The 27467-nt window shown below is 41.1% G+C and overlaps 1 protein-coding gene across 1 annotated transcript; it reads left to right on the forward strand.

The window, feature by feature from the left end:
- On the forward strand, positions 1 to 26990 carry cdh16 (cadherin 16, KSP-cadherin). The gene is made up of 17 exons (XM_035162742.2): positions 1 to 45; positions 158 to 256; positions 2530 to 2664; positions 3132 to 3261; positions 3459 to 3617; positions 5034 to 5230; positions 9496 to 9621; positions 11516 to 11666; positions 12931 to 13143; positions 13867 to 13943; positions 16117 to 16308; positions 20223 to 20464; positions 20554 to 20684; positions 21385 to 21624; positions 24935 to 25051; positions 25704 to 25820; positions 26117 to 26990. The coding sequence occupies exons 1-17, from the start codon at positions 1 to 3 to the stop codon at positions 26215 to 26217; spliced, it is 2472 nt and encodes an 823-aa protein (XP_035018633.2). The 3' UTR covers positions 26218 to 26990.
- The last annotated feature ends 477 nt before the right edge of the window (positions 26991 to 27467 follow it).

Below are 27467 nucleotides of genomic sequence, written 5' to 3' on the forward strand. Positions count from 1 at the left end.
ATGGCGAAGACAGGAGCCACACCAATGCTGATCCTGGCTCTCATAGTAAGATGCTGCCATTAAAAAACATACTTTAAACTGTTATTCTTTCATTTACAAGAGCATGTTACTGCATGAGCAACATCACTAAGACGCAACTTCATATCTCGTTTCACAGCTGGTGATACTTTACACTTTAGCACCATGCTCTGGGGCAAATGTTAAAATCGGTGTCCCAGAAAACTACGATGGTATTTTCCCATGGTATCTAGCCAAGGTAAGACATTTCAATTTACTTGAATGGACAACGCAAATGTTTGAGATATTGTGCTTTTTGGTCAAATATTAAATATGCAATCCTTATGAGTTCATTTTAAATCTTTTCCAACCAAAACCTGGGGGGGGGGGGTTAAAGCATATAGCTAAGTGCCAAATCACTAAAAGCAGAAAATGTTGAAATTTTTGTCTGTCTGTTATTTAGCAGGATAACGCAAAAACTATTGAAGGGATTACCAGAAAACTTAATGGAAGGATGCGGGATGGGTCAGAGAAGAATCAATTTAATTTTGGTGCAGATCTCGATCAAGCGGCAGATCCAGGGATTATTTGTTCACTTTCTTTGAGAGATAGGACGTTTTTTCACATTTTAGTTAACTTCGTTAATTTCTCAAGGGAACAATTAATGGATCTTAATGAAAAATGTTTAAGGGACAGATGTTAATCAGTGTGTGCAATTTGGTGCAAATCGAAATAAGAAATTGGGAATTTAAATGTCGATTTGTAAGATGACTTTTGGGCCTTAGCCGAGATATGTATTATCTGAGTGTCCCTCTAGATGTTATATTCGTTATATACTAAATAAGGATGCAGGTTACATTACATTTTGACAGGTTGGCAGTAATTCTAGTTTAGATGGTAAATTAATACTGTTGGAACGTGTAAAACTCCACATATGGGAGTGATGTTAAGAATAAATCAGGTAAATGAAAACATCTTTTTTCAGCCTTTCGAGCCAAGACCATCATGGCTCGATAGGTAGAAAATGGAAGTAGAAAATTGTCTCTTTTTCTCTTCCTCTAGCCCTCAAGGCTGGAGATGTACGAACATGCTGCCGTCATTTCCCAGACTATAATTGGAGTGTTCACAATGGTTCTCGGGCGTCACACTCAGCCTCTGCATGCAGCCGCACGGCAGACGGGGCGTTTTTTGTTCGCCCGTGTCACTCAGGCAACCTTTATGGATGTGCAACAGCGTGAATATCTGGCACTTTAATTAGTTGAGTTTAGAAGTCTTCCCATTTTGTATGGAACCCAGTCATATTTTCAGTCTTTGTGTCTTACTGATGTCATTAACACACTTTAAACAGGACGTTAATGGCCAGAGTGGAGGAGTGGGATAATAGTCCTCCTCCTGAGTTATAAATGGAAAGGACAATAATTGCTGCAGATTGGTTCAAGGTAAAAGCTCCTCATGCTGGTGTGTTCACTTGTCAGCTCTTCACTCGTCATATCTTCCATTTTAGCTTCTTGAGTTATCACATTATTAAACCCTACAAAGTGCAGAAGCACAGTGAGAGATGTACTTATCTTGTGGGTTACTGTGAAGGAGTTGTCCTTAAACAGAACTGGATCAAATTGAAAATGTTTGTGATATTTACCTCCACCAAGGAGAATTTTTCTGTCTGTGTGTTTGCTTGTTAGGTAGCAGGATTACACAAGAACTTGAATTTTTGTTTTCTTTTTGTAAAAAAGGTGAATTTTGATGCGGATCCAGATCAGGGGGCCGGTTCAGAAACTTATATATTCACTTTATTTAACATTGCAAGAGATGATGTGTTTTCATTGATTTCTCAGAGGATAGAAATTGTGAAAAAAATCAAACAGATATTTACGAGTGTTTGCAAATTGGTGCAGATTCAAATAAAAATATGGATCTAGTGAATTTAAATGTTCTTTCACAAGGGGACTGTTTGCCTTTGTGGTGATGTGCCATTCAAGACCTCATTCAGAGAAATCAGAACATCTAAACCTTATCCCTGCTTATCCGAGCCTTGCTGCAAAGTATGGGCCTAGTATAGGGGTAATTTGGTCATCAGTCGAAAGACAAGGTGCTGGCACAAAGACAATTAAAGGATACATTTGGAATTGTTTTATATTTCTCTTATTGTCCAAAAAAACATTGAAAAGACTGAAATCAACAATGTGTTGTCTCATCTTTTGATCCTGATTCCCTCTCAACCCCTAAGCCTGTTAATTCATCCTGAAGACATAAACCATTACAAGTGGGTCCCTGCTATTCAGTTGAAACAGCTCAGTATTTCCCCAAACAGCTGGGCGTTGTAGGTTCAGCTGTTTAAACAACAATAAGTTGGGCACTATTCTCAGCAGCTGATTAATACACATTTAATGTACTAATGACTTTTTAAAGCAGCAGGACAGCATATGCATGTAAGTGGCCGTGTTAATGGTGATTAGTGCACATTAGGATGCACGTGACTTGCTTTTAAGTGGGGCACAAACTGTTTAATGAATGTTCCTCTCCTCATTGCAGCTCCACAGCCTGCCCAGTAATTACAGCGACCTGGTGGTAACCGGGGACGATGAGGGGATATTCGGCGTCGACGCTCAGTTTCTTTATGCCCTGAAACCACTGGACAGAGAGAAACAGCCGTCGTACTCCCTGCAGGTAGCACGTCACATTGTGTCACTAGTAGTGGTCATTTTCTAGACACATATCGTGAACAGAGCTGTTTTCTGACATGCGCTGAAGTCTGGAAATTTTCCTGAAATTTTGTAAATATCTAAGTCTTGCTGGGGATATCTTCCAGAACTTGAACTTCAGACACCCCATAGTATATGTACAGAAAATATCTGAGTGTGGCGATTTGAGAACACAGCAGGAAAATGTCCACATAAAGCAAGTGGGTGTGTTGATTTAACTTTCTCACAGGCAACAGATGTAAAACTGCCTCCTTTTCTTGTTGCTATGAACCCGTCTGACTCTGACAAACTCCAGAAAATGTGTGGACACAATTTCCCAGGGTTGAGTCTGAGGAATAATTATTCTTTGGATTGTCGTGATGTTCTCGTGCGAAGGCTGCGCACCGATTCCAGAGGGTGCTATTTAAAGATGCTTTGTGTTTGTGCGTGCAGGTGTCCTTCAGAGCCTCAGTGCACAGACAGAGCTTCACTGTCGAAGTGTGTGTCATCGACAAGAACGACAACGTGCCCACTTTCCTAGGGGAGAGCATGAGAGGCAGCGTGCAGCTCGGCCTCCTCAAAGGTACGAGAACCTGGAGCTCTGATGCGACCGTCTGACTCAATCTGGGCCAGTCACTTAAAATTTAATGTTAAACTCAGTATTAATGGAATAAATGATGTGGCGACGCAGAACAGCTACATTTCTATCACTCTAAAAGAGACTTTTCAGCAACAACATGGGCTCAGATAGGACATTTCTGACTCTGCACTACCCCTCAGGGATCCCATTCATGCAGGTGGAGGCGCTGGATCGAGACGACCTCGACACTGCTCATGCCGACCTGCGGTTCAGGCTCATGGAACAGACGCCCAGAATTCCCTCCAGCCAAATGTTCTCCATCGGCTCCATCACTGGAGAGGTCTCCCTCACTGAGGAAGGTCAGTCCCACACAGTGACAGAAGAGAACACCCTACAACTTGAGGCTTTCTCATGTCTTTGTTGAATGCTACCAATGTTTGAACAAGTCTCGTAGTTGCTAATTACTAACCTTGCCACAAAAACAGCCAATTAATAATTAGCATTTATTCATATCAACCAGTGAGTAACAAGAAATTGTTTTGCAGCATTGTCAGGAATGAAGCTCAGTGTTTACACTGGTCACATTTCTTTAAGAAACAAATTGAATGTGTTCTAAATATCAAAACTGTGTTTGTTTATGTAAAAGTAAGTGAATTACCAATTTACTTCAAATGTAAAATATGGTTATCAATAGAATAGAATACAATAGAGCCATTTTCCTGCACGCACAAAAGAAAACAAATAGGGGTGCTTCTGAAAAACAGTGAACATTTATAAAAAAAAGTTTCAGTACGGTTAAAATCTGAAGACACAAACCAATAAATGGGACTAATAAATACTAATAAAAATAGAGGAGTGGCTTTGTTACTGCACAGAATGGATGTTGCATTTGAAACAGACCGAGCGGATGTGTAGAATATGGTCCTGAAGGGAGGCTAAACAAAATGAACTCCCTCTATCTAATATCTACGAGTTTTAATCACTGTGGTTTTTAAAACATGATTTGAAAAAGGAGAAAAGTTTCAAATCATGAAAATGAAAAAGCTTCAGTGATGCATCCTTATTTCATTAGATATTTCAAAGGGTTTATTTATTTGTCATTCTTACTGTGTTTTATATATGAAATGTGATACAAATAGTATCTTGTGGTGAGACACAACATGATGCACTTAGACTTTATTGGCCAATAATAGTTAATTTAATCACATGCACATGCACATGCACATGCACATACACATACAGAACACTCACATACACACAGATATACTCAAGATGCAGTAAAGTCCTGTGTGTGCTGCTGCTATTCCTGTAGCTCTGGTTTGGTCCTTTGTTACGGCCTGGCAGGAGCCGGATGACTTTCACGCTCGCTGGTCCCTCGCTTCCGGCCGACATCTCCGCTGGTTTCCCTCAAATTACCTTCTTGATTTTCTTTTTTAATTGAGCTGTGACTAACGGTTAGAATTGCCATTGCAGTGGGTGTTTATGTCATTTCTCTCCATCTAAGCAATAAGTTGGAAATGAAGTGATAAAAAAAACAGCACACAGGTGGCTCAGAAAGGCAGCAGCGTGTTAAATGAAGCGTGTGATGTGTGAAATGTTGCATATATTTGAGGGGAACTACATCTAGTGACGGGTTTCATGTTTTTCTTGAAATGTGTTATTTTCCTTTGCGTCAAATACAGCACAGGCGTATTTGTAAAAGAGCTAAATTCTGAAATAAAATGATTTTGAAATAAAGAGTTCTTGTATTGTATTCATCCCCCTGTGACCACCAGGAGCCTCCACTCTGGACCCAGAGATGTGCGGCCGTTACAAGCTCTCGGTGATGGTGAAGGACATGGCCGGGAAGGCCAACGCTTTCTTCACCACCGGCATCGTTACCGTTGAGGTGACAGGAAACACCTGGGCATCCCCTGACCCTGTGCGACTCCAGGAGAACCTGCCGGGGCCCTACCCCATCCCCATCTCTCAGGTGTGTGCAACGCAGAGACACAACAACCGTAAGCGTTTTCACTCATCTTCATTCAAGCCACTTTTACTTGTTTTAGCTTTAATCGTGCAGACAACTTGGGGTAAGTGCGGGACATCGTGTTAATGCAGTTCCAGCTGTTGTCATATTAAGATTAATCAAACTCTGTCAATAGCCTGGACTGAGTAAAGTGGCATCACGTTGCCAGTTGCTGTTTTTAGAGCCTCTTGGGTCGTCCTGAGTGACCAAACGCTGAATTATTGATGCCGTGCAAATGCCATGGATCCTTTCAGGCTACTGAGTCACTTCAACTCCCATGACCACCCACTTTCCCACCCACTGACCACCACTCTGAGCAGTTTGATTAAAAAACTGCTTAACAGCAGAATTGACCCCAGTCATATTTCTTTAATGTCCAGTAACATAAATTATATTTCACACACAGAGAAGTTCTGGTCATGAACAGTAAGAATATGTTGCAGGCTGCTTGATACCTCAAGTGTCAAACAACCTTCAAATTTGTTTTGTTCATTAATTCATTTCAACAACTGAAAAATGAATCAGCAGCTATTTTGGTAATAACTCAATAATTCAAGTAATTTTTGAAACAAAATAAGACAAACATGATTTGGTTCCAGCTTCTCACTTGTGATAATTTGCTGCTTTTCACTAATTTATGAAAATGATTTTGTTTCCGCCCTGCGTGCCAATAAAGTTTGTTTGTCTGCTAAAAACAGAACAATGGAGGAAGCTACAGCCGTAACTATGGTGATGTTGTGAGGATATGGGCACATGGTCTGTTCACATAACTTTTGGGATGTTCTCAAAATGTTCCCAAGTCCACAGACGCAGTATCTTTTTAAGCAGCTAACTCTGTTTTTAAAAGGTTTCTCTCAGCTTCCTGTAACACACAACTCTCTGTGTCTGTCCACCGGTCTTGTCTAACCTCTGGCTCATCATAATATCCATATCAGCTACATGTCTATAAATAACTTAAAAGCCCTTCAGAGGTTTTTCTTAACACATGGAGGAAAAAAAACTAAATGGCCGACGGCGTTTGTGCTTTTTAGAGAAATCTTGAAATGCACGGACTGAGTGAGTGAGACAAAGAGTCGTGTGAAGTCGATTCTGCCGCTGAATTAAATGCAACGTGCGGGTTCTGCTGCGAGTCACAGTGGCCAGTGGATACATCACATTACCTCCCCCTCCTCCTGTCTTCTCCCACCTCCTCCTCACTCGCCCTCAGCCTCTCATCTCTCCTGTTCGAACAGCCCCTTCCACCCACCGCACATGTGTGGATTCACAAGCGTGGGCACATTTGATTATTTTGTTTGTCATATTTTCAAAGGCGAGTTGAAATCGAAACAAAAAAAAAATTGTCTTGCAAGTTTATTTCCCGAACAAAGCTTCAAGACAGATAGGTTTGTGACTCATTCATTAATCATTTTGATATTAATAAATAAGCGTATTAGTAAATGAGAGTATGTGATAGTATTTTGCTGAGATTGTGTATTCGCTTTCTGTTTTAATAAAAAAATCTGCAAGGGAGTGAGAAGCAAAGCCTCTATTGTTCCATGTCTGACTCAACCATATAAAACCATTTAGTTACAGCGTCCCATTTGTCCTCACCCTGACTCTAAATCACACAGAACTGGATTAGGTGAACGTGGATGTTTACTTGGGGGAAGCCTCATCTCGCCCACTCTGAGTGATCGTACATGCTGTGCTCCGTGGGTGGTGGGACTCACCGCTGTTATGACACATACAGATACAGTCTTGTTCAGACACACACTCTGTGGATCTCTCTCTCCTCCCTCCGCTGCTGCCTCGGATAAATGGAGCGGTCAAGTCCACATCCGCTCATCTGTGACAGATGTTGTGCCCACACTGTCCTTGGTGTGACAACATTTTGACAGATGCTGCAATGAAATCTGCTGCTCAACGTGCTTTTTCTGCATCCCTACCATCATCTGTCTCTGTGTGGAAATCAGTCATAAGCTGAGATTGATGTTGAGATCAATTTGACTGATTCTGCAGTCGGATCAAAATGAGCTCTGGATTTGATTCTAAATATGAAACCGAGGCATTTGTGATGATAGGTTTGCGTCACTGGGGCTCGGGAGGTTAATTTAAATCTGTTATCTATCACATGTTTCTGATTGCCTGCCTAAAACTTGGGTTATGTAATCAGTGGAACTACTTGAACTTAGTAATGCAATCCATTGAGACTTTGGAGTGGAAGAGTGTCCTCGGAGCCTGCGAATGAATGAGTCAAAGCTCTTAACCGCTTCAGTTTTCACAGTCAAATGAAATCTGATCATTTGCTGCAGGATTGGTCTGAGCCCCACTAGACCTTCGTCATGGCCTCATCATCAGCGTTCAATACTACGAATGATACGAGCATCATCGATACCCTTCAGCGAACGTTACTCATCAGACATGCTCTGACGTTGGTGTGAACACCAAGCTGCTGTAATCAGTACGTTTTCCACTATAACAATAGATCAGAAGATTGTGTATAATGTCGAAGGCCTCACTCATATTGTCAAGTCCTCAGGTCGACTCCGCTCTACAGAACCTTTTAGCTTCTTTCAGCTTAGTGTTTTCCCGCCTCCTCCATGTTATTAGATGGACGAAACAAAAAAAACAATTATCAACATAAACACATCTTTCTCAAAGATGGTTTCTGTTAATTTAGGACGTCATTGTCACACTGAAGTGCTATTTTTGTTTTTAGTTTCAATTAATTGTTTGATGCCATAAAAATGTATTGTCATGATTGACAGCTGAGACTGACTTGTGATTGACCAAGCATGTTTTTTTGACGGGACCTCGCGACCGCGGGTTCATCCCCCGATAGCTAATCTATTGCTTAGACTCTACTTACACTCCGAGATATTTCTGGTTAGTTGGAGGAAGCGGAGATGCATCGCTGATCTTTGTATACAGCTGATGGTTCATTCTCACTCCAAGAAGCTCTGAAAACTCAGTGTAAGCTCATTTGCTAAACCCGCGCAGCGACAAACAACAGACAAAGTTACAGCTGATGAGGAAAGTTTCACATTTAGCTGACTAAGAAGCCAGAGGTGGTAGAGATAGAACAAGGCTTTAAGGTGTGAGAATTAAAAGGTGGCCAGAAAAGTGACTCCAAGTAAATCAGATGATGCTCTGTATCTGCTGGAGGTGTAAATAATCAGTTTGATGGCCTCTCGAGCTTGTTTACACTGCCCCCAAGAGGGAGATTTGAAGTTTCAAACCCCCAAAATGTCATCATTATTAATTATAATTTCTCAGAGGGGACATATTTTGATTGCTAGTACTCTCATACCAAGAGATATTTAGTTTGTTATTACTAATGACAATGAAAGGTAGCAAATAAGTGGCGATGACAGCAAACCTTTGGGACTGTTTCCTCGACAATGGACAAAGACGATTATTGAATTATCAAAATAGTAGCAGATTAATTTGCTATCGATTGGATCCATTAACAGACAAGTCGCCTCAGCTGCAGGGCATCATGCTCTTTTGTGTAATTCAGCAACTGCTTACTCTCTGCAGCGCCTCCGAGAAAAGCACACTCGCAGAAAACACTCTTGACGCAGCTCGAACTATCGAGGGGGACGGAAAGTACTCCGCAGTTTCGAAACACTGACGGAGGCAAAACAGATGACCTCATAGTTGTTTTGTACAGAACTTTATATAGAGCAGACAGTGGTCATCAATCAGCTCTTTCAACATGCAACTTCTGATGTCCAGGAACACAGCATAACACTCGGAGGCGGCCAGCTGTGTGAAGTGGCTTCATGTATACAAGAGCCGAGCATTTGGGCAGCCATCTCCAAAACAAGGGAGGAGTGTGTGACAGTGAGTTGAGCAGATACACATGCCCTGGGTGTGCATCAGCTGTGCCGTGACCGGGCTCCTCTCCTTGTTGGGTGCTGTTTGATGGCGACTATGGGTCCTTTCAGCTCCACTGAACAGCGCTCTGTCAAGGGCTGTAAAGCAGAGTGGAAAATCCCCTTCAGCCTGCATAGTTAGTTTTGGCTGCGCTCTCTGTTCCACATCATTGTCAGTGCATTTGGATGGCTCCTTATCATGTAAACAAATGGTTGCTTAGCTTTGTACTTACACATCATGCAGGTCCGGCTGCAAAGCTGCGCAGGTTTATAATATATTGTCGCAAAAAAACTTTTTAATACCACACTTGTATAATCATTTTTTTGTCTTCATAACTTTGTGATTGTTTGTGCATATGTGTGTGTATGTAGGTCAAATGGAGTGGAAGTCAGGCCCAGTACAGTCTGGACGGGGAGTTTCCAGAGATGCTCTTCACCATCAGCAGGGAAGGAGTCATTTATCTCAATGCTCCTCTGGACAGAGAGACTCAAGACCAGGTCTGTGCAGCTGCAGGCCGAACACCTCCAGTGCCCAGTAATGAATGTGCTCATGTGTTTACTGTTTAACATATCTAAACATAAGAGCTGTGGGGCTTCACTGCTCCTTCAGGACCAGCACAAGCCCTTATTCATATCTTTGAATATGTAACACGAACGTATCTGTACACAATGTTCGCTCTGATTTAAAAGCCCTTTATTTACAGATTCTCACAAGATGCTCTCTTATAAAACCAACGGAATCACACAGATTTTATCCACTTTTTAATTATTTGCAGCCGCTGATGACCCAGAGCAAGAACATGAATTAATATGCCAAAGAAAAACGTCATCAAGTGACACGTGTAATTGCACTAATCAATTTCTCATGCTTTTCATGAAAAGAAAACTCAAATTTATGAACAGCTTATGAATCTTAATGATTTTATTAAAGGACCTCTGAGCACAGAGAACAAGCTATTTTTATACTGGACAGAGGTGATTGAGGAGACAAAACTGAAGAGCAGCTCTGTTCCTTGTACACATCCTGCCTCTGGCAAAATAGAATAATTGTACAATGACAAGGGTTATAAAAACATATGTTCCAGTTCAAAAGTTTCTTGCTCCAGACTAACAGAAAGGTCAATTTTAGTTGGTTTTACTCTTGAGTTGTGAACACAAGTGAAGCCCCTGAGGGCCCTGAATGGCTCAGTGAACAGTACATTCTGGCACAAATGCTCAAGTGGTCAAACAACAACACGGACTAATACATAATACTGAACTACACCAGAGGACGTGATTATCTTTAAACCAACGTGTCGAGCACGCTGCACTTTCTGTCTTCTGTAGAGACAAGTAGGTTGAAAATGCATCATCAGCCTGATCAGCTCTACTGATTTAGTGTTAGAGGAAGTTCCTAAACATTTTACTATAGAAAAAGTAATAGACCAAAATGTACTCAAGCAAAAGCAAAAGTACCACATTAACTTCTCTACTTGAGTAAAAGTAAGTAACTGCTCTTGAATATACGTAAAGTATCAAAAGTTAAAGTACTTGCAGAGTGTTTCCTATTCCCTAATGGAATGGTGTGATTCTCGGGGGTGGCGTCTTTGCTGCTGCAGGTGAGCTATTCTTGTGGAAGGAGGCGGGGTTTAATGTTACCTGTCCACTCTGATTGGATCAATGGACCACTTTCCCTTTTGTTGTCGATTACTTTTAGAAATATAGAAAAAACGATGTGGACATGTCAAGCAATGCTTTGTAAAAATAGAAAGTACAGATATTGGCTGTTATATGTTGTAGAGTAAAAGTGAAAAGCACCTGAAAATAAATCTGCTTAAGTTAAGTACAGATACAGTTACATCCCAACTGTAGCTGACTTTAATAACAGAAAAGATAAGATTAGTTCATATTTATGAAAATGTCACTTTCCACGAAATTTAAATTGATTTAAAGAAGAAAAAGAGGAAAAGGTGAAGTAGAGTAACTTTTTTCTGTCCTGACTGATTGAAAGGTTCTAGATCCATCACACCAAGAATGATTGATAATCCATGGTTGTGTTAAAGAGCCTCTTGTCTGAATACAGCTCCATCAGTCAGGCTTTGAACTTCATGAGTGATGGAGCCTGTGGAGCCTTTTCACAGAGTAAGCGTCATGCATCCGTCTGCCAGGGGAGGACAAAGTGATGAATGTGGAGGTGCACTTTCACTTCCATTCATTCGTCCATCCGTCCATCCGTCCATCCGTCCATCCGTCCATCCATCCACTATTAATCAGTCCACCCATCTACTGCAGACGGGTGGACTGAAGTAGAAGTACATTACTTCCTTTATTTCAATATAATAGTATAAAAGCTTTTACAATCAATAACAACAAAAAACAACAAAACACTGTGTTCGACCATTTGTCCTGTCAGTTCCAGATCAGCATCGTGGTTGAGCGTCCGGACGGCAGAGAGATTGCCAAGCCTGTGGAGCTGAGGGTGATGGTGGGCGACGCCAACGACAACAGACCCACCTTCCCACAAGCGCAGTACCACACTGTGGTCAAGGAACTGGCTGCTCGAGGTAACCGACAGTTTTTCCTCACAAAACAATTGGAAAGGTTTTTGTAGAAATTGACTGACTGCATTTGTTTAAGTCTACTGGAACAGGTTCTGCAGTGATTTGTCAACTGAACACTATATTTTCCAGAGTTTTCAGCCTCGTAGATGTGAAGATTTCCTGCTTTACCCTGTCATATTAAACTGATTATCTTTGGAGTTTGGACTGCTGACCGGGACATTGGAAAAAGTTACCTTGGATGATATGGCATGACAAACTGGCTCTTTTCTGATTTCATAGACAATGCATTTAATTGAGAAAAATAGATAAATAGAATGGCCTTCAGTGGAGTGCATACCTGAAAAACGTCCTATCTCATGATGTTAAAGAAGGTGAAAAATTCACCCCGTGATCCGGATCCGCACCAAAATTTGAATTGTTCTTCTTTAGCTCATGTGCCACCATCTCCAAAACATTACATGACAAAAAAAAAAAAGAAACTGATGCAGAAAACGTAAAGTCTCTAGGAAGGTATGAAAATAATTGTTGATTTCAGTCCTAGAAAATACCGTCCAGAACTGCCCTGAATAATCAGTTTACATTAGGACTTTTACATACTGCATCACAGAATTGATATTTCTAGTTGAAAATTAAAAGCAGTACTAACATGTTTTAATGTGTCTTTAATCACTCAAAACCACATAATAGAACATCATAATGAGGCCTCTGAATAATGTTGATGGTCACATTTGCTCCATAATGGGAATATTGCTTTCACAACAAGGCAGAGCAGCGCTGTCTGGAGGCAACGCTGCAGTGATGAAAAGGCCGAGAGTGCCAGATACCTTTTGTGAAAGCAGAGTGGGATTTTTGCCAGGACACGGAGGGGAAAGCACCATCACTGCTGCCCGTGCTCATAAAAAGCACATGGTGTGTTATGACAAATAAGGTCCCACCATAAAAGCTTTTTTGTTGACGCTCTAGAACGGTTGATTCTGGGAAATGAATCAGCCAGGACAATCTGTTAATCTAAATGAAACCGCTGAGTGAGGATTAAACGAGACAGCTATTGTTATATCCATCCTCCCCTGATTCTAATTTGGTGTGTTACTGTATCTCCCTGCAGAGAGGAAAACGGTTTAGGTTTCTTTGGCTGTGCACAGACCTGGACAAACTGGGATGAAGTGTGTTGTAGTCCATGACAGTTGTTTATATTTAAAATTGCAATGTCACATTTGTCCTGCGTTTGAGGACCTGCTTATACTTGTTCCGTCGCATCCCAAACCAGGGACAGAAATCCTCACAGTGCAGGCAGCCGACAACGACGATCCCAAGACGGACAACGTGCGGATCTCTTACCGTTTAGTCGGGCAAATTCCAGAGAGTCCTCGTGCCCTCTTCAGAGTGGACCGTGACTCGGGGGTCATCTTCGTCCAAGCAGACAGCATGGAGGGCACAGCACCACAGTACACTCTCACCATCACTGCTGAGGACGCCAAAGGTGACTGCGGATCATTGCATGAATGCAGCCTTCTTTTTAAAGGCATATTGAATTTAACAACCTCACCGTAACCCTAAAAAAATGAACTGTGACTTGCATCTTTACTTTAGTGTGCTGTTTTTTCCTTTTTTTGAAGTAGAACATTACATCTTTTTATTTACCCTAGAATGGGCTCTTTATATTTAAATAGTCCATATTTACATCAGGAGTGGGTCCTTTCTACTGAGGCAGCCGTGTTTATTACAGTAGCCCAGACTGGACTAGTTATGACAACTGAAGGCTACCACAGGTTCTCTTTCATGTTTGGAAGGGAAAGGTGGGGTGAGGGGTATTCAGCTGCAACATGCAACTTCACCACTAGATGTCACTGAATTCTACACACTGAACCTTTAAACAACAATAATTATGAGGAAATTGTTAGAAACCAGTTGATTCATAAAGCAGCAGCTGTGCTAGATAGTATCATAATACCATGCATATGTAAAACAGCTTTCAGAATAGAAAAGCTATTTAACCTCGTGAGCGACTGCGTCAGTGGCTTTAATGATGCTACGGCGTCCAGTGGATGTATGCTAGCCTCTGGTCGGGTGACAGATGATGTGGTCTGCATGACTCACGGTTCGGGAGGGGAACAAGCTACTTCCTGTTCCCTCAGCATATTTTATTTGTGTGATGGTGCTGAACCTGAGTCACTAACAGACGCTGTGATGATGTCCCTGGCAGGTTTAAACAGCTCCTGCACTGTTGTTGTGACGGTGCAGGACGAGAACAACAACCCGCCAGTCTTCTCCCGACATGAGGTACGCAAGCACGCTGTTCAAACACACTGACACACTCACTCACACTCACAAGCACACGTACCATTCAGGACAAGATAAACAGTATGTTTGAAAGAAAAGACTAAAGCTAAACATCCCAGGCCGTAATAAGTGGCTATTGGACTGCAGACTGTGAATCTACTCTGCAGGTCACTGATCTAATTTTCCTGGCGGGGAACTAAATATGTCCTCTAATCTCAGGCTTATGGCGATAGTACCGTGTTATTGGAGGAGTTTTATTCAGTTCTTTGTACTCACAAGTGGATCCTGTTATCAGAGTCTAATCTCATGAGGCTGTCTTTGGAGACTAGTTTCCACTCATTAATTAATGGCCAAATCTACATAATGACGACATCCAGTGCCATTAGCGTGATAGAGAGTTACGTAAGAATCTGTATCAGCTGATTCTTTATTTCACTGGTTTGCTGGATTGAGTTTGCATAAGCAAGTTCTCAGAGGGACTCTAAAAACTATTTTCAAATCAAATCAAATCAAATTTTATCTGTATATCCCATATTGACAAATCACAATTTGTCTTATAGGGCTTAACAAGGGGCGACATCCTCTGTTCTTAACCCTCAACAAGAGTGAGGAAAAACTACAAAAAACCCTACTAACTGGGGAACAAAACGTAGAAACCTCAGAGAGAGCCACATGTGAGGGATCCCTCTCCCAGGACAGACAGAAGTGCAATAGATGGCGCGTGTAACTGAACACATCAGCAAAATCCAGTGAAGCAAGGCGTTGCAGTCCTCATTTTTGTTGCAGCTGCTAGTATATGAAAGAAAAAATAGGCTAAAGATAGGCAATTATAGAAAATCCCCTCAGTTCCACCCACATATATAATAGAGGAGAGAGAACAGTCACGAGGGTTGATAGTTACGTGGGAGAGCCATCATCATGCTGCGATAATGGGGAGGCAGTCTCTGGCTGTTCTTTCCGTCAGACTGCGGTGACACTGAAAGATTTTTGCGGACATTATGAGCTGTGAAGGAACGTTTTATTTTGACAGAGGAGAGAGAGGCACTGTTAAATCTAACAGCGGAAATTGGCTGCAGAGCTTTGGCATGAATGTCCAGACCAATAACAGGAGACGTGATAAAAGATTCAAGAGTTTTTTCCTTTGACAAAAATATCTGTCGTCTTTGTGTCGTTATTACAAACCAGGAGGTTAGTTATATGCCTTTCAAACAAACAATTGTTAATGCTGAATGCTCAGATGTGTTCGCTCAGATAATGGCCACCACACACACACACACACCACAAACACAGAGGTGGAAAATGCTCTTGAGCGGGTCACGCCTGAGTAGTGCAGCTTTTTCCATGCCGATGTGAAGGCAGCGCTATAGGGGGGTGATGTGGGAGGCGAGTGGTGACAGGGCTGGGTTCAGAGACCCTGCTGATGGGGCAGCCGGATCAGAGACTGTGGCTGCTTCACCAGAGGACATCTGTGAGTGGTAGATTAAACGGCTGTCTAAACACACAGAGGTGTGTGAATAAAGGTCACCTCGCGCCGGGAGGGCAAGCCGGGGCAAACGTACACTCACATGTAGTCACATAGGGCAGACCTATTGATGTGTGACTTATTGATGAGGACAAAATTACAACATCAAGACACAGAAGCTGAAACATACTGGGATTAATATTTAATATTATTAATCAGTATCTACGACAGCTGAATAAAACATATGTTCTGAAACTACCCTGCCTCCAGTATTGCAGCTCTCTGAAAACTACTTTTAAGAGATATTTTCAACAAATGTATAAATCAGAAAAGAATATTATCAGATGCATATTGGTGTTGTCCTGTCCTGCCTGTGTGGGGCTTGATGTGAGTGTGTGTAGATCACTTTGTTTAATCTGCAAAAATAACGGCTTTTTATTATTTTATTGTGTGATTAATACAAAAAGTCTAAAAGTGCTAATGCTTATTATAAAGTTTAAAAGAACACATTAATATATCACAAAGTTAAAACAACCTAATATAGAAAAAAAAGCAGACTGCGCAGTCTACAGTTTATAGTAATTATTGCCACAAAGTGTTATCGCAGTGTAAAATAAAATATATTGAGACTGTTTGTTTTTATAATAATTTAATAATTTAATTTACACTTTCTGTTCAGTGATTATATATTTTCTGTCTCTGCCCCAACAGTATGGGCCCTTTCGCATCCTGGAGGACGCCCCTGTGGGCACCACAGTAACAGCTGTGCTGGCAGGGGACGCAGATGTGCGAGGAGGAGACAGCTGGCAGGTGGACTACCGCTTGGAGTCTGGAAACGAGGAGGAGGTCTTTACATTAGTGACGGACAAGCAGACCAATGAGGTCTCGCTTGTGCTCTCGAAGGTGAACAACACGAAACATTCTATAGTTTCTATAAACACAACATCACCAGACCGACCAAGATCGGAAAACTCTTGCTAAATCTAAATTGCGATATGTTAATTAAATATTTTTTTCTAAATCCTGTTTAGGGATTGAAAGCGTACACACAGATTTCAACTGTCAGGGGCACGACTATTAATGTCAAGGACGATTTTGGGGCTTGGTGCCTTGTGTCTGTCCTCGGTGTCTGTGCAGTCCCAAGAGGTCACGTTTAGCTCGAGTCATATCTGAGGAGAATATTCCAATACATCAATACTTTAGCCTCAAATAAAGAAAAAAGTCCAGATGACAATGAACTGTTTTGGCCTAATAATCTCTGCTGTCCCCGAGGGCACATCACCCTTTCAGCAGCCTATAATCCGGCACAGCATTTCAGGGATGCAGGGGGAATGTGTCTGTCTTCGTGTGGGTGTGTGTTTGTGTGTTTGTGTGTGTGTGTGTGTGTGTGTGTGTGTGTGTGTGTGTGTGTGTGTGTGTGTGTGTGTGTGTGTGTGTGTGTGTGTGTGTGTGTGTGTGTGTGTGTGTGTGCACTGTAATGATCTGGTCTCTGTAAGAGGGCGAAGCGGGAGCCAGGTTATTACTTTCAAACTCTCTGTGGGAGTTGATGGATGTGATTGAGCTGTGAGTTGCACAAGGTCTGAGATAAAGCAGGAGATGTCAAAAAGCTAGAAAATGGATGTTGTTGCTTTACGACAGTTCGACACATGAAGACTCTCTTTGAAAAGCTGCAAGCTCTTCTATTAACCTTGTGAAATATTCCTATGACTAAATGTGCACAATTCGAAGGGAAACTGTTGTTTTATTTAGCAGATGAGAATAAATATAATAATAAAGCTCAAATCTAAATCTTGTGAAAGTAAAACCCCAGAGGATTCACACGCTCTTGAGCAAATCCTTTAATACGTCGTGCTAGAATGTGAGGTCAGCGCCACAAGGCAAACAAGTTTCATTATTAGAAATTACACACTGCTCACAGCCCATGAGTGAATAATTAGATTGTGTGAACAATAATAGCAGTTTACCACCCGGGCTCGAGGCTGCACATTGAGGTAAATATATAATAAACAAGAGGAAGTGAGGAGAATCGAATCAAGGGGAAAGAACTGTACACGTCAGACGTTTTACCATTTGTTAAAGAAAAATGAAATCAAACTTTACAAGGCTTTTGACAGCTCAATAAATCACGTAGATACGAAATACAGATTCATCCATCACTAACTCAATGAGTCGTCGGTTTAAAGTGCAAATTTCCTGTTGTAAGAAAATGAGTTGACCGCAAGTGAACTCCAGGCTCTACACGTATCTCAGTGGTAACTAGGCTGACACCCAGTTGAGCCAGAGATCCACTAAGGCTGAATGATCCTAGACGATGTTCTAACTCTTATAGTAGAAATATAAAAGTAAAAAGATAAAGATGGTCTGATAAACAAAACTTAAAGGGAACTTGGCGAGCACTTTCCTCCGCCAAGGCTGATCGGCCATGTTGCATTTACATGTATTGTAAACTTATACAGTGCTGGGAAATATCCATTCTCTGATACAGTTGAAAGGAATTTTTTTCACTGTACAGTAACTAACATATTTATTTTAATTCACAAAATCTGGATCTTATTTTTTTGATAAAGTTCTCAGATTAATTTTTTGGTGAACCAACAAAAATTTTATAAAAAAAAGAATATCCTGGATCCACCTTTCCTGATCCGGATCCATTCCAAAATTTAAAGGCTTCTTCCTCGGGTCATGCCCCAACACTCCACAGCGTTTAATGGAAATCAGTTGAGCTGTTTTTTAGCAATCCTGATAACAAACAATCAAATGCGGATGAATACATAACCTCCTTGGTGGAAATAAAGCAAACATGTTGTAGCCAACCGGACCCCAGTTTGAAGTCCCACAGCAAAGGGTCAGAAGACTTTTATAAAAAAAGAGATGTCAATTTAGGTTGTTATCAAGTAGCCAGAAAAATGTTTTCACTTAAATTGGCCAAAATTGGCATTTTCATCAATGTAAAATTTGATTTACAACAAAACAAAAGGGGTCTAAAAACTTCTGTATTGGATTTAAGGTTAAATACATCCGTTTTCTGGCACCTGTTATGGTGGTTCAGATGACTGACCACAGCCTCCAGGGTCTATGCACATGTTCTGGTGCGCTGACACACGCTGAGTAGTTGGATGCGTCACTTCCAGTCAACAGCGGTACTCATGCACCCTCCAAGGTCTGTGTTTCTTCTCCTTGGCAACAGCGCAGCGTGATGTGAGGCGGCGCTGGTTTAATCGTGTCTCGTTTTGTGGCCACAGAGAACACGTTTGAGGAGAAAACCTGACGGCACACACGCTCCCCAAGATGAGATCCAGGGGATTACATTAAACTAATCGAATAAATAGGAAATTCAGATAAACCATGCCTCCTTTCTCTTCAATCTGTGTGTTTAGATACTAATTACCTATTAATATTTACATACCATACGTTTTTATTCTGTCCAACGAAGTCAACAGGTCACAGTTACCATTTTTAGTTTGCAGATTATCTTATTTGAAATCTACCACTCCTTATTTACCTTATTATCTATACTCCTTATTATGTATTGTTTATCCCAGACAAGCATTGAAAGTGGTTTATGGCTAAATTCATGTACTTATAAATGTCATTTATAGTCTTTTACAACCAACAATTTATATATCAAATGTCCTGTAATATCAACATCATTTTATATTAATTTCCATTGTCATACAAATCTATCAATACATCTGTCCTACACAGGGATATTTACTGCATTATAACGAATCGGTCGTTGTACCATCATGGAAAATTAGTGACACACTAAATCAACTGTTTTTTCCGCTGTGACTTCAGTGTCTGCTTCGTATCGGAAACGCAGCAAGACTCTGCCAGTAAAATCATTTTTCTTGGAAGAAAGATAAAGAGAGTGGACACGAGGGGCTGCACCGTGTCCCAGATGACATGCTGTGTTTCTTTACTGCGTGGGTGTTGGGCTGTCTGTCAGCAGCCTTATTACATGTATTTGATTCCACAGAACAAATTCAAAGGTTTGTCTTTGAATTTGTTTCTTTAGCTGTAGCTCTGAGATGTTGAGCATCTTTGAAAATAGGGATAATCTCATTAAATATTAGGGGGTGTAATTTAGCCTATTTAAGAATGCCAATATTTAAAAAGAAGCTTTTTTCCCCCATTTAATCCAATTGAGAATTCTCAAAAGAGGGAATCTACTGAGCCCCTGAAGGGTCACAACGAGAATTCTTTTGAGGATTACTTTTGTGTTCCCTCGTCATATATATTGGGTAACCTTTCAATACTTCTGCGTGCCCTCCCAATGCTTCTCTTCTTCTATTCAATCTGAGCCATATGTCATCCATTTCCACTCATCTTCTCCCACCGTAACTCCGCCGTGTGAATCATCTTATTGAATTTTCCATTGAACTTGGTATAAAGTTTGCTGATAAGGTAGTACTGCTTCAATAGGCATGGTTTTATAATTTGTAAACTTTCATTCCGAGCCAGGTACTTTACCCAGGTCATGGATACAGATGACAGTACACTTGTGCACCAATAGTGAAATGACGATGTTGCATGATGGGAATGGAAAACTACAGCAAAATAACCTCCAACAGTTTGGGTATTTAAATGGTAACAAAAATATCTTCAATGTTCCTGTTTTTTGCGAAAAAAACTGTCTCTCTAATGTGATTTCTTCACATCACAGCATTAATTAGAATTTGCAGTGGCTTTTAATGAATTCAAGAAAATTCTATTAACCCTAATTGATGGCAACACTGCAACTGAGATCAAGTCACAGTAAATTCCCTGAATAACGTCATATTCTGTCCTCTGTGGGTGTTCGTTTGTCTTCACAGGTGTTGGACTTTGAGCGTGAGAGCGAGTACATCCTGGTGCTCAGCGGTCAGAACCCAGTGGCTCTGGTCCGCGGACGATACGGACCTGCGTCCACAGCCACAGTCGCTATTTATGTCGACGACGTGAATGAGGGTCCGATCCTGTCGCAGAGCCATTACGAGGTGACCGTCAGAGAGGGCGAGGAACCAGGACGGGTCATCGCCACCATCCGAGGTTATGACCCCGACTCTCACCCCATCAGGTAAACCTTGGATGAAAACTGTACGAATGATACTCGTGAAATAATGCAGCTCTAATTTTACAGAGATGCACATGTTATTTTTCGTGCAGATATTCTCTTCAAGGGGACACAAAGAAATACTTTTCAATAGGCAAATACTCTGGAGAACTGAAGACTGTGCAGGCCTTGGACAGAGAGGAGAACAGCACGTACACCATGGAGGTCATTGCAGTGGATGGACGTAAGTTCCCCTTTATTCTTTTTATTCATACTGCACATGTATCCGATTAAAGAGATCTGTGCTTGTGCATGTTCTCTTAATTCAACTAAATGGTATTCAGGTATGATGAAACCTATTCAGAATCATTGTTTTTCTTTCTACTGAATCATCTTTCTGTGAATCTCATAGACTGCTTTAAAGTGAGGAATTTGTTTGCAATGTACTGGGAATCATTCAGATGAAAGAAAATAATTAGCACCAGAACGTCACTCAGTACAGCGCATACCTCCGCCCAAAGATCGCCTTGCTCACACTCCCAGATATCAGTTCCCTAAATATGATTTTTGTACATCAAGATCAAAATAAAAAAAATACTCTTATCTTGCAAATTTAAAGAAAGTTGAAAAACTTCCTGGATCCGCCCCAGTTGAATGGGTTCTTCCTGACCCAAACTGCATCCTTTCCCCTTTCCTGATAATCCATCCAGTAGTTGTAGCATAATGCAGCAAACAAATCCTGCTGAAAATCGAACCTCCTCGACGGAGTTTTATATCAACTTCCGGGCTCAACTTCCATCCCTCTGATTCTCACAACAGCTACTTAGATTTTTCAGGGATTAGTTTGAGCAGGGAACATAATAACTGAGATATGGATTTGTTCTGTAGGCTTTGTTACCTTGGTGTGAATTTGTGTTGTCCACATCTCTTTCTATCCCCCTCAGGAAACTCTTCCTTATCCGCGTCCACCCTGGTGACAGTGCAGATCCTGGATGTGAATGACAACAGCCCGGTGCTGGTAGGAGACTACTCCTGGAAGTACCTGTGTACTCCTCGCTGGGAGGAGCAGGCTCTGGTGTTGGCCTCGAGGGACAGTGACGGACCTCAGCACGGAGGACGGCTCAACTTCTCTCTGCGCAGTGATGCCACAGTTCGGCGCAACTGGAAGCTAACGCCGATAAACGGTGAGGTGAACGCAGACGAGATGAAGCCAGTCAGGATTAATGTGGTTGTTCGTGACGATAAGAGAGAAGAGGAGGGTCACTCTTCGTCAGGAGAATATCTGTGACGATTCTCAGTCATCCAGGTCATTGTATCTACGGTATGGTCGTGTATGTGGGCATCTGGACTTGTTTCTTGAAGACATTTCACCTCTCACCAAAGAGGCTTCCTCAGTTCTAAGGGACTAATGCCGTTGTTGGACCAAACCTCACTCAGTGGTGGGGGGGGTCAGCGAACTGACCGTTAAACATAACGACTCTCAACACAGGTACAGACCCACAGAAATTGAGAGGTGATGAGAGAGGTGAAATGTCCTAAAGAAACAAAAGCCAGTCCAGTGTCTAACATACACGTGCACAATTTCTTAAGGTTTATCGGGACAAGCTACTTTTCTACATTAATCATAATTAAAACAACTTTCTTATCAATTATTAAAGTGGACTCGTTCGTAATGGCAAGCATCAGGGGTGCAATGAAAATAATATATCATAAAATGTTGTATATTCTATAATGATGTCGTCATGATCTTCGTAAGTGGTAGGTTCTGTCTTGAATCTTATTGGTTGTTTGTGCATTATTGCACTATGTGATGTCATTTTCTGACTTCATTGCGATGTCATGATGATGTAATTCCTCCCCTCTTCATACCAGATATGATCATGAATTAGTCATGTCTGTAGTCCCACAGGATGCAGAGATTCCTCGTGTGATGAATTTTCAAACTGTGCATGATGTCATTCTCTGACTTCTTTGTGTTTTCCTCATGATCTCACTTATATGATATCTGATTTTGCTTTGGATTGTCTCTCTGGCTCCATTCTTTGCAGAGATATCTTGGAAAATGTGTTTTTCGGACCATATTTATGTTGACCTTGACAAATCAGCCCCAAAAGTGAATCAGCTGGAGAGTGGGAATATGGAATATTGAACCTTAACAACGTCCCTCGTCATGTTCTATCTGTCACACATACACACACAGCGACCGAAACATTACCGTGCTTAAAGGGTGTTAAAGTATCAATTATATTTAAATCCTGTATAAAATGCTGCAAAATATGCTTGTATTTATCAACCCAAATAAGACCACAAATCCTGACCGGATCTGGTGAGCATGCACAGTGAGCCGTCTGTCATTTGCTCCTAAAATAACAGAACAAGAAAGAGTTGAGTAGATATCTAAAACGTTCCATCATTTTCAAAATGACTTTAACGCGGACGTATAGATAAATTACCCTGCCGTTTGAAATGGTTTGTGTCTACTGGTTTGTTCAAAGTAAACAGCCTTAAGTCTGTATTGATAAGAATCTGCTTCTGAACAATACGGAGAGTGAAGAGAAAGTGAATTTATTGGAGAAGACAGATTATCAGGCAGCCGCAAGGCCGAGCGATGTGACATCACTGATAAATGGATTTTCAAATGCAGCCCCTTTACTTATGCTTTCACTTAAATGGGTAGAGGGTGAAAGAAGCAGAGCGATGTGTCCCTGATCATGTGCGAATCGCCCTCTTCTATTTTCTTCCTGCATAATTTCTTCAGCCCTGTCTGAGATGGGTAATATAATGTATCTTTTTTTTCGGAAAACGCTCGTGTTGGGCTAATTTAATGTGAACTATTTACTGCCACTGACGTCTTGTCATATTAAGTCATTCAAACAGCTCATCCACTTCCCTTCCTGTTTTCTTTTTTAAGCGTCCTTCTTTCCCTCCTCCGTTCCTGTTGCTATTGATTGAGCCCAGCTGTAATTATATCATCTGTGTAATTTCTATGGCGTCACCGCTGGGCTCCTGCCAGCTAATGGAGGCTAAAAGAGGAACCTCCCAGAATGCTTTGCACCTGATTGCAGCCAATAATGGCCGTATACCAATGATGTGTGCTTGTGCCAGTGTAATGTCAGCTGTAGGGTTGCCCGTTTGCGTGGCACAACCACAACCACTTATGAAAGGTCGTGTGTGTGTGTGTGTGTGTGTGTGTCATCTCACGAATGTACTGTCCAGCCTTAATGGGAGAGACTTGGTACATCCAGTCTGACATTAACACATTTAATAAAATTGCGATGTATAAATACTTTAGCCGGCCACAGATCCGCTCTGTGAAAATGTCACATCAGAGGCTAAACAATGCGGTGATAGAGGATAAAGACATTAGCCGTCTCTCGAGGAGCACGGCACAGCTTGTGCCTCCCCGGCTGACAAATGGAACATGAGGGGCGAATGACGGTAAAGGTGCGAGCGAGTTTAAGACCTTCAGATAAGAGTTCAAACAGCTTGATAAACACTTCTCTTTACTGGACAGGGCTTTTACGTCATGCGGCCGGCCATGTATTCTAGAGTGATTTTCTTAGATAAGATAAAGACTCACTCTCTGCAGACCTCTCCATACACAGCTCAAATCAGTCTCTCATGCTGTGTTGTGCAGTAAAGGGGTTGATTATTTTTCTCTTGCTAACAGGAATTGTAAAATATTGTAAAGTCGTAGGTGATAATTATTATGTTGTAAAATCTTGACACATGCTTCAGTGTTGCAGATGTAACAAAGCTTGTATAGCTTAATTTAAAACCTTTTCTGATCAGTGAGGCTGGATTGTGCATTACAACTCGTGCTGCACAGGAAGCAATGCTGTTTGTGCATGTTTCTCTGTCCACCAAATACAAGTATCAGGAAATGAACACCTTTTATTTCTCAAACGTCCTCTTGTCTGTTCTGTGTCCTGCTGTTCAGCCATTCTAACTAGTGCAGTTCTAAACCTACCTGTTTGGAGTGGGCTGTTTCCTTGGGCTGTGGTGATGCTGGTTGCAGCTTTCTCTCTGAAACTGTGGAAGTGACCGGCAGTAATCGATCCAGGGCAAGTGGAGACCGGCTGCTTGGTCCATGCAGCCCTGAAGCTTTTCATTTAAAGTTCGCTTAACACTGATTAGTTTCAGTCGCCACTGCTACAGAGCGCTGGTCGCATGTTTATTCGAAGCTTGTCAATATTGAACATGTTTCTTTTTCAAATCACACCAAATTTAACACTGCTCTTCATTTGGCCCTCAACAATTCACATGCAAAGTCTGAAACAGATAAGATGAATGGTTCCCGAGATATGAGTCCCACATACAGACAGAGACTGGTGGACAGATTATAAACAAGTGTGATCAAAATGTACCCCCCCCAAAAAAAATTATTATTATCCAATCAAAATGTGAAATGCCTTTTGTCTATAATTGTTATATATTTATAAAAAAACTAATAATCAGTAAATTTCAAATTGTTTTGTTTTTTTTTTGCTTCAGATACTCACACCAACCTGTCCTTAAACATCCCGTACCTGTCCCCCGAGGTCTACACCGTGCCCTTCACCATTTCTGACAGCAGCTCCCCTCCCAGGAGCACCTTCATAAACCTGCCAGGTAATGCTGACGCTCCTGCCGATGAGCCGACGCGAGCACGGGGAGGTTACGGGACAAAAGCGTACAAGAACAATCAATAGAGATCAAGCCCTGTGTGCCAGCTTGTCCTATAACTCTGTTCTAATGTGGCTTTACAAATGATTTTTCCCAGCTGCAGGCGTGTGATTACACAGCGATCCGAAAACTGCGTTCTGCCTAATATAAGCTGCTGACACCTTATATACAAACCACACAACAGCACATAAGTTATCGTGCAAATACATTAAGAGGTGTAAAGAGTATTGACCTTTGGTTTTAACTGCCTGTAATTTTACAGTTAAATCAGGGTGAAGTTCTCAAGCACCTTAGTGAGAAAAGTCACGAGTGAAGCATGTGTGAAAACAAGCTGTTACCTTCCAATTGAGATTAAGTTTGCATGTGTTATTGTCAAATATATGAGCAGGAATGACGATATGCTTCCAAAACGCATTTTCCATTATTTCAAGGACATCTGAAGTGTTTAAAACAAAAACAAAAAACAGTCCTGAACATTACACATTTTTCCAGTGAGTTATATTTCTTTTTTTTTAATTAACAACTACGTTTTTGTGTGATGTTTAAAAAAAAACAACAATCTGAGAGTTTTTGTTTCCTCTTGTTCTTTTCCTGTCAGTGACAGTGTGTCCCTGCAACGTCAGAGGGAACTGCAAAATGGCTGCCCAGCGATTGCAGGGCATGCCAACTATTCAGTCAGCAGTGGGAATTCTGCTCGGCACCTTTGCAGTCATAGGTAAGAGGCTTCACGCTGACTCAGCAACTCACACTCAGTTGACAGACTCAACTTAGCAGGAACAATTGCATAAAAACTCCAGAGCAACTGACTTTGAGATTTGAGCTCCTCCGGAAAATTTCTGGAAAATGTGCAGACTTCAGCTCATGTCTGAAAGCAGCTTTGGTTGCAGGCTGATACAAGATGATATAGATTTGAGCAAGACTTCATGACACTGTGAATGTTCGCTAACAACACAGCAATGTTGTGAAATATCCCAGAATATTTTAACAAAATTGTATTTCCTTTTATTCCAGGAATTATCCTTGTTGTTGTTTTTGTGAGACTGTCCTACCAGAACCCGAAGAGGCCGAGCAAAACAAACCAGGAGAGAGTTCCCCTGAAGATTTCAATCTAATTAGGACGATAGTGTTTTGTCCGTCCTGCTCACTGTCCTGGACAACAGGGCTAATGTAATAATGTTGCTTTTAGGGCACTGAATCCATCAAGTGACTGTGAATGTCTAAAAATGAATGTATAGTATATTTCCCTTTGTAGGTTAGATGTACACTGACCTAAAAAATGAAAATCCCATAATAGTTGTGAATTAGTCAAGTACTCAGGCCTGAGCCTGGGACACGATGATGACTTTCGTTTTAGGTTTGTCATGTTGTATTGCTGTAGATCAGTATATGGTTCCTATTATATTATATTAGGGAGATTTTTAAAACAAAGTAATTTTATGTCATTATTGTTTTAAAATATAAAATTTAGTTATAATTTTGTGAGAACGTTTTTTGGGGGAAACCATTTAATGAAATGTTGAAATTAAAGTCATATTATTGCAATTAACTGCTTTTGAAAGAAAATGGTGATTTCCTTCCTGTAAATTTCCCATTTTTTTCTCTCAAAATATGTTGACTATTCTCTCAGTGTTTGAAGTTATTCTCCAAAAGTTCTTCTTCTCAACTTTGGACATGATACACAATTCACATTACCTGATATTCATTCATGTCATTGCATCTGGTCATTGAAACAAAATTATATTTAGTTGATTCTTGATGTGATATGATAAAATGCTACAGAGGGATTGTTGTAAAACCCTAAATTAGAAGAAAACTGCATGTAAATTCTGACATATAATTGAATTTAATGTGATACCTCAACAGAATAAAAACATTTTCAAACCAATACCCTTGTTTTATAACTGCTTATATACTGTAATGTTTCGAAGCACTCATACCTGCAGCTAAAGATTTGGTCGTCACCAATTTATAGCATAGAATATCTTCATTTCTTCCCCCACATAATTAACACATCTACTCTAATGAGACAGCCTGAAATCATCGTGTTCGTGTAACTTCATTTGCATCGAGCTCCTGTCTCTGTGATTAAGGCATTAGAAACCCGGAACAGGCGACCCAACAAGGCAAGCAACGCTATATACAGACCTAAGTGTTGCTATGAATAGCTCAACAATTGAAGGTCCACTGAATGACACTCAACCGCAGTGTCCAACTAATCACCTCCAATTCACAGAAGACAGGGCCTTACAATTAAATACATGCAACATACTCATTCATCAGCCTGCTGCAACAGAGGTTTGATTTTAAATAACTGCTCCTAAATGATTCTGAGGAGAAGAAAGGGGCTGAGCCACATTGTCAG

Source organism: Hippoglossus stenolepis, chromosome 1, assembly GCF_022539355.2.
Source record: "Hippoglossus stenolepis isolate QCI-W04-F060 chromosome 1, HSTE1.2, whole genome shotgun sequence".
Classification (NCBI taxonomy): Eukaryota; Metazoa; Chordata; class Actinopteri; order Pleuronectiformes; family Pleuronectidae; genus Hippoglossus; species Hippoglossus stenolepis.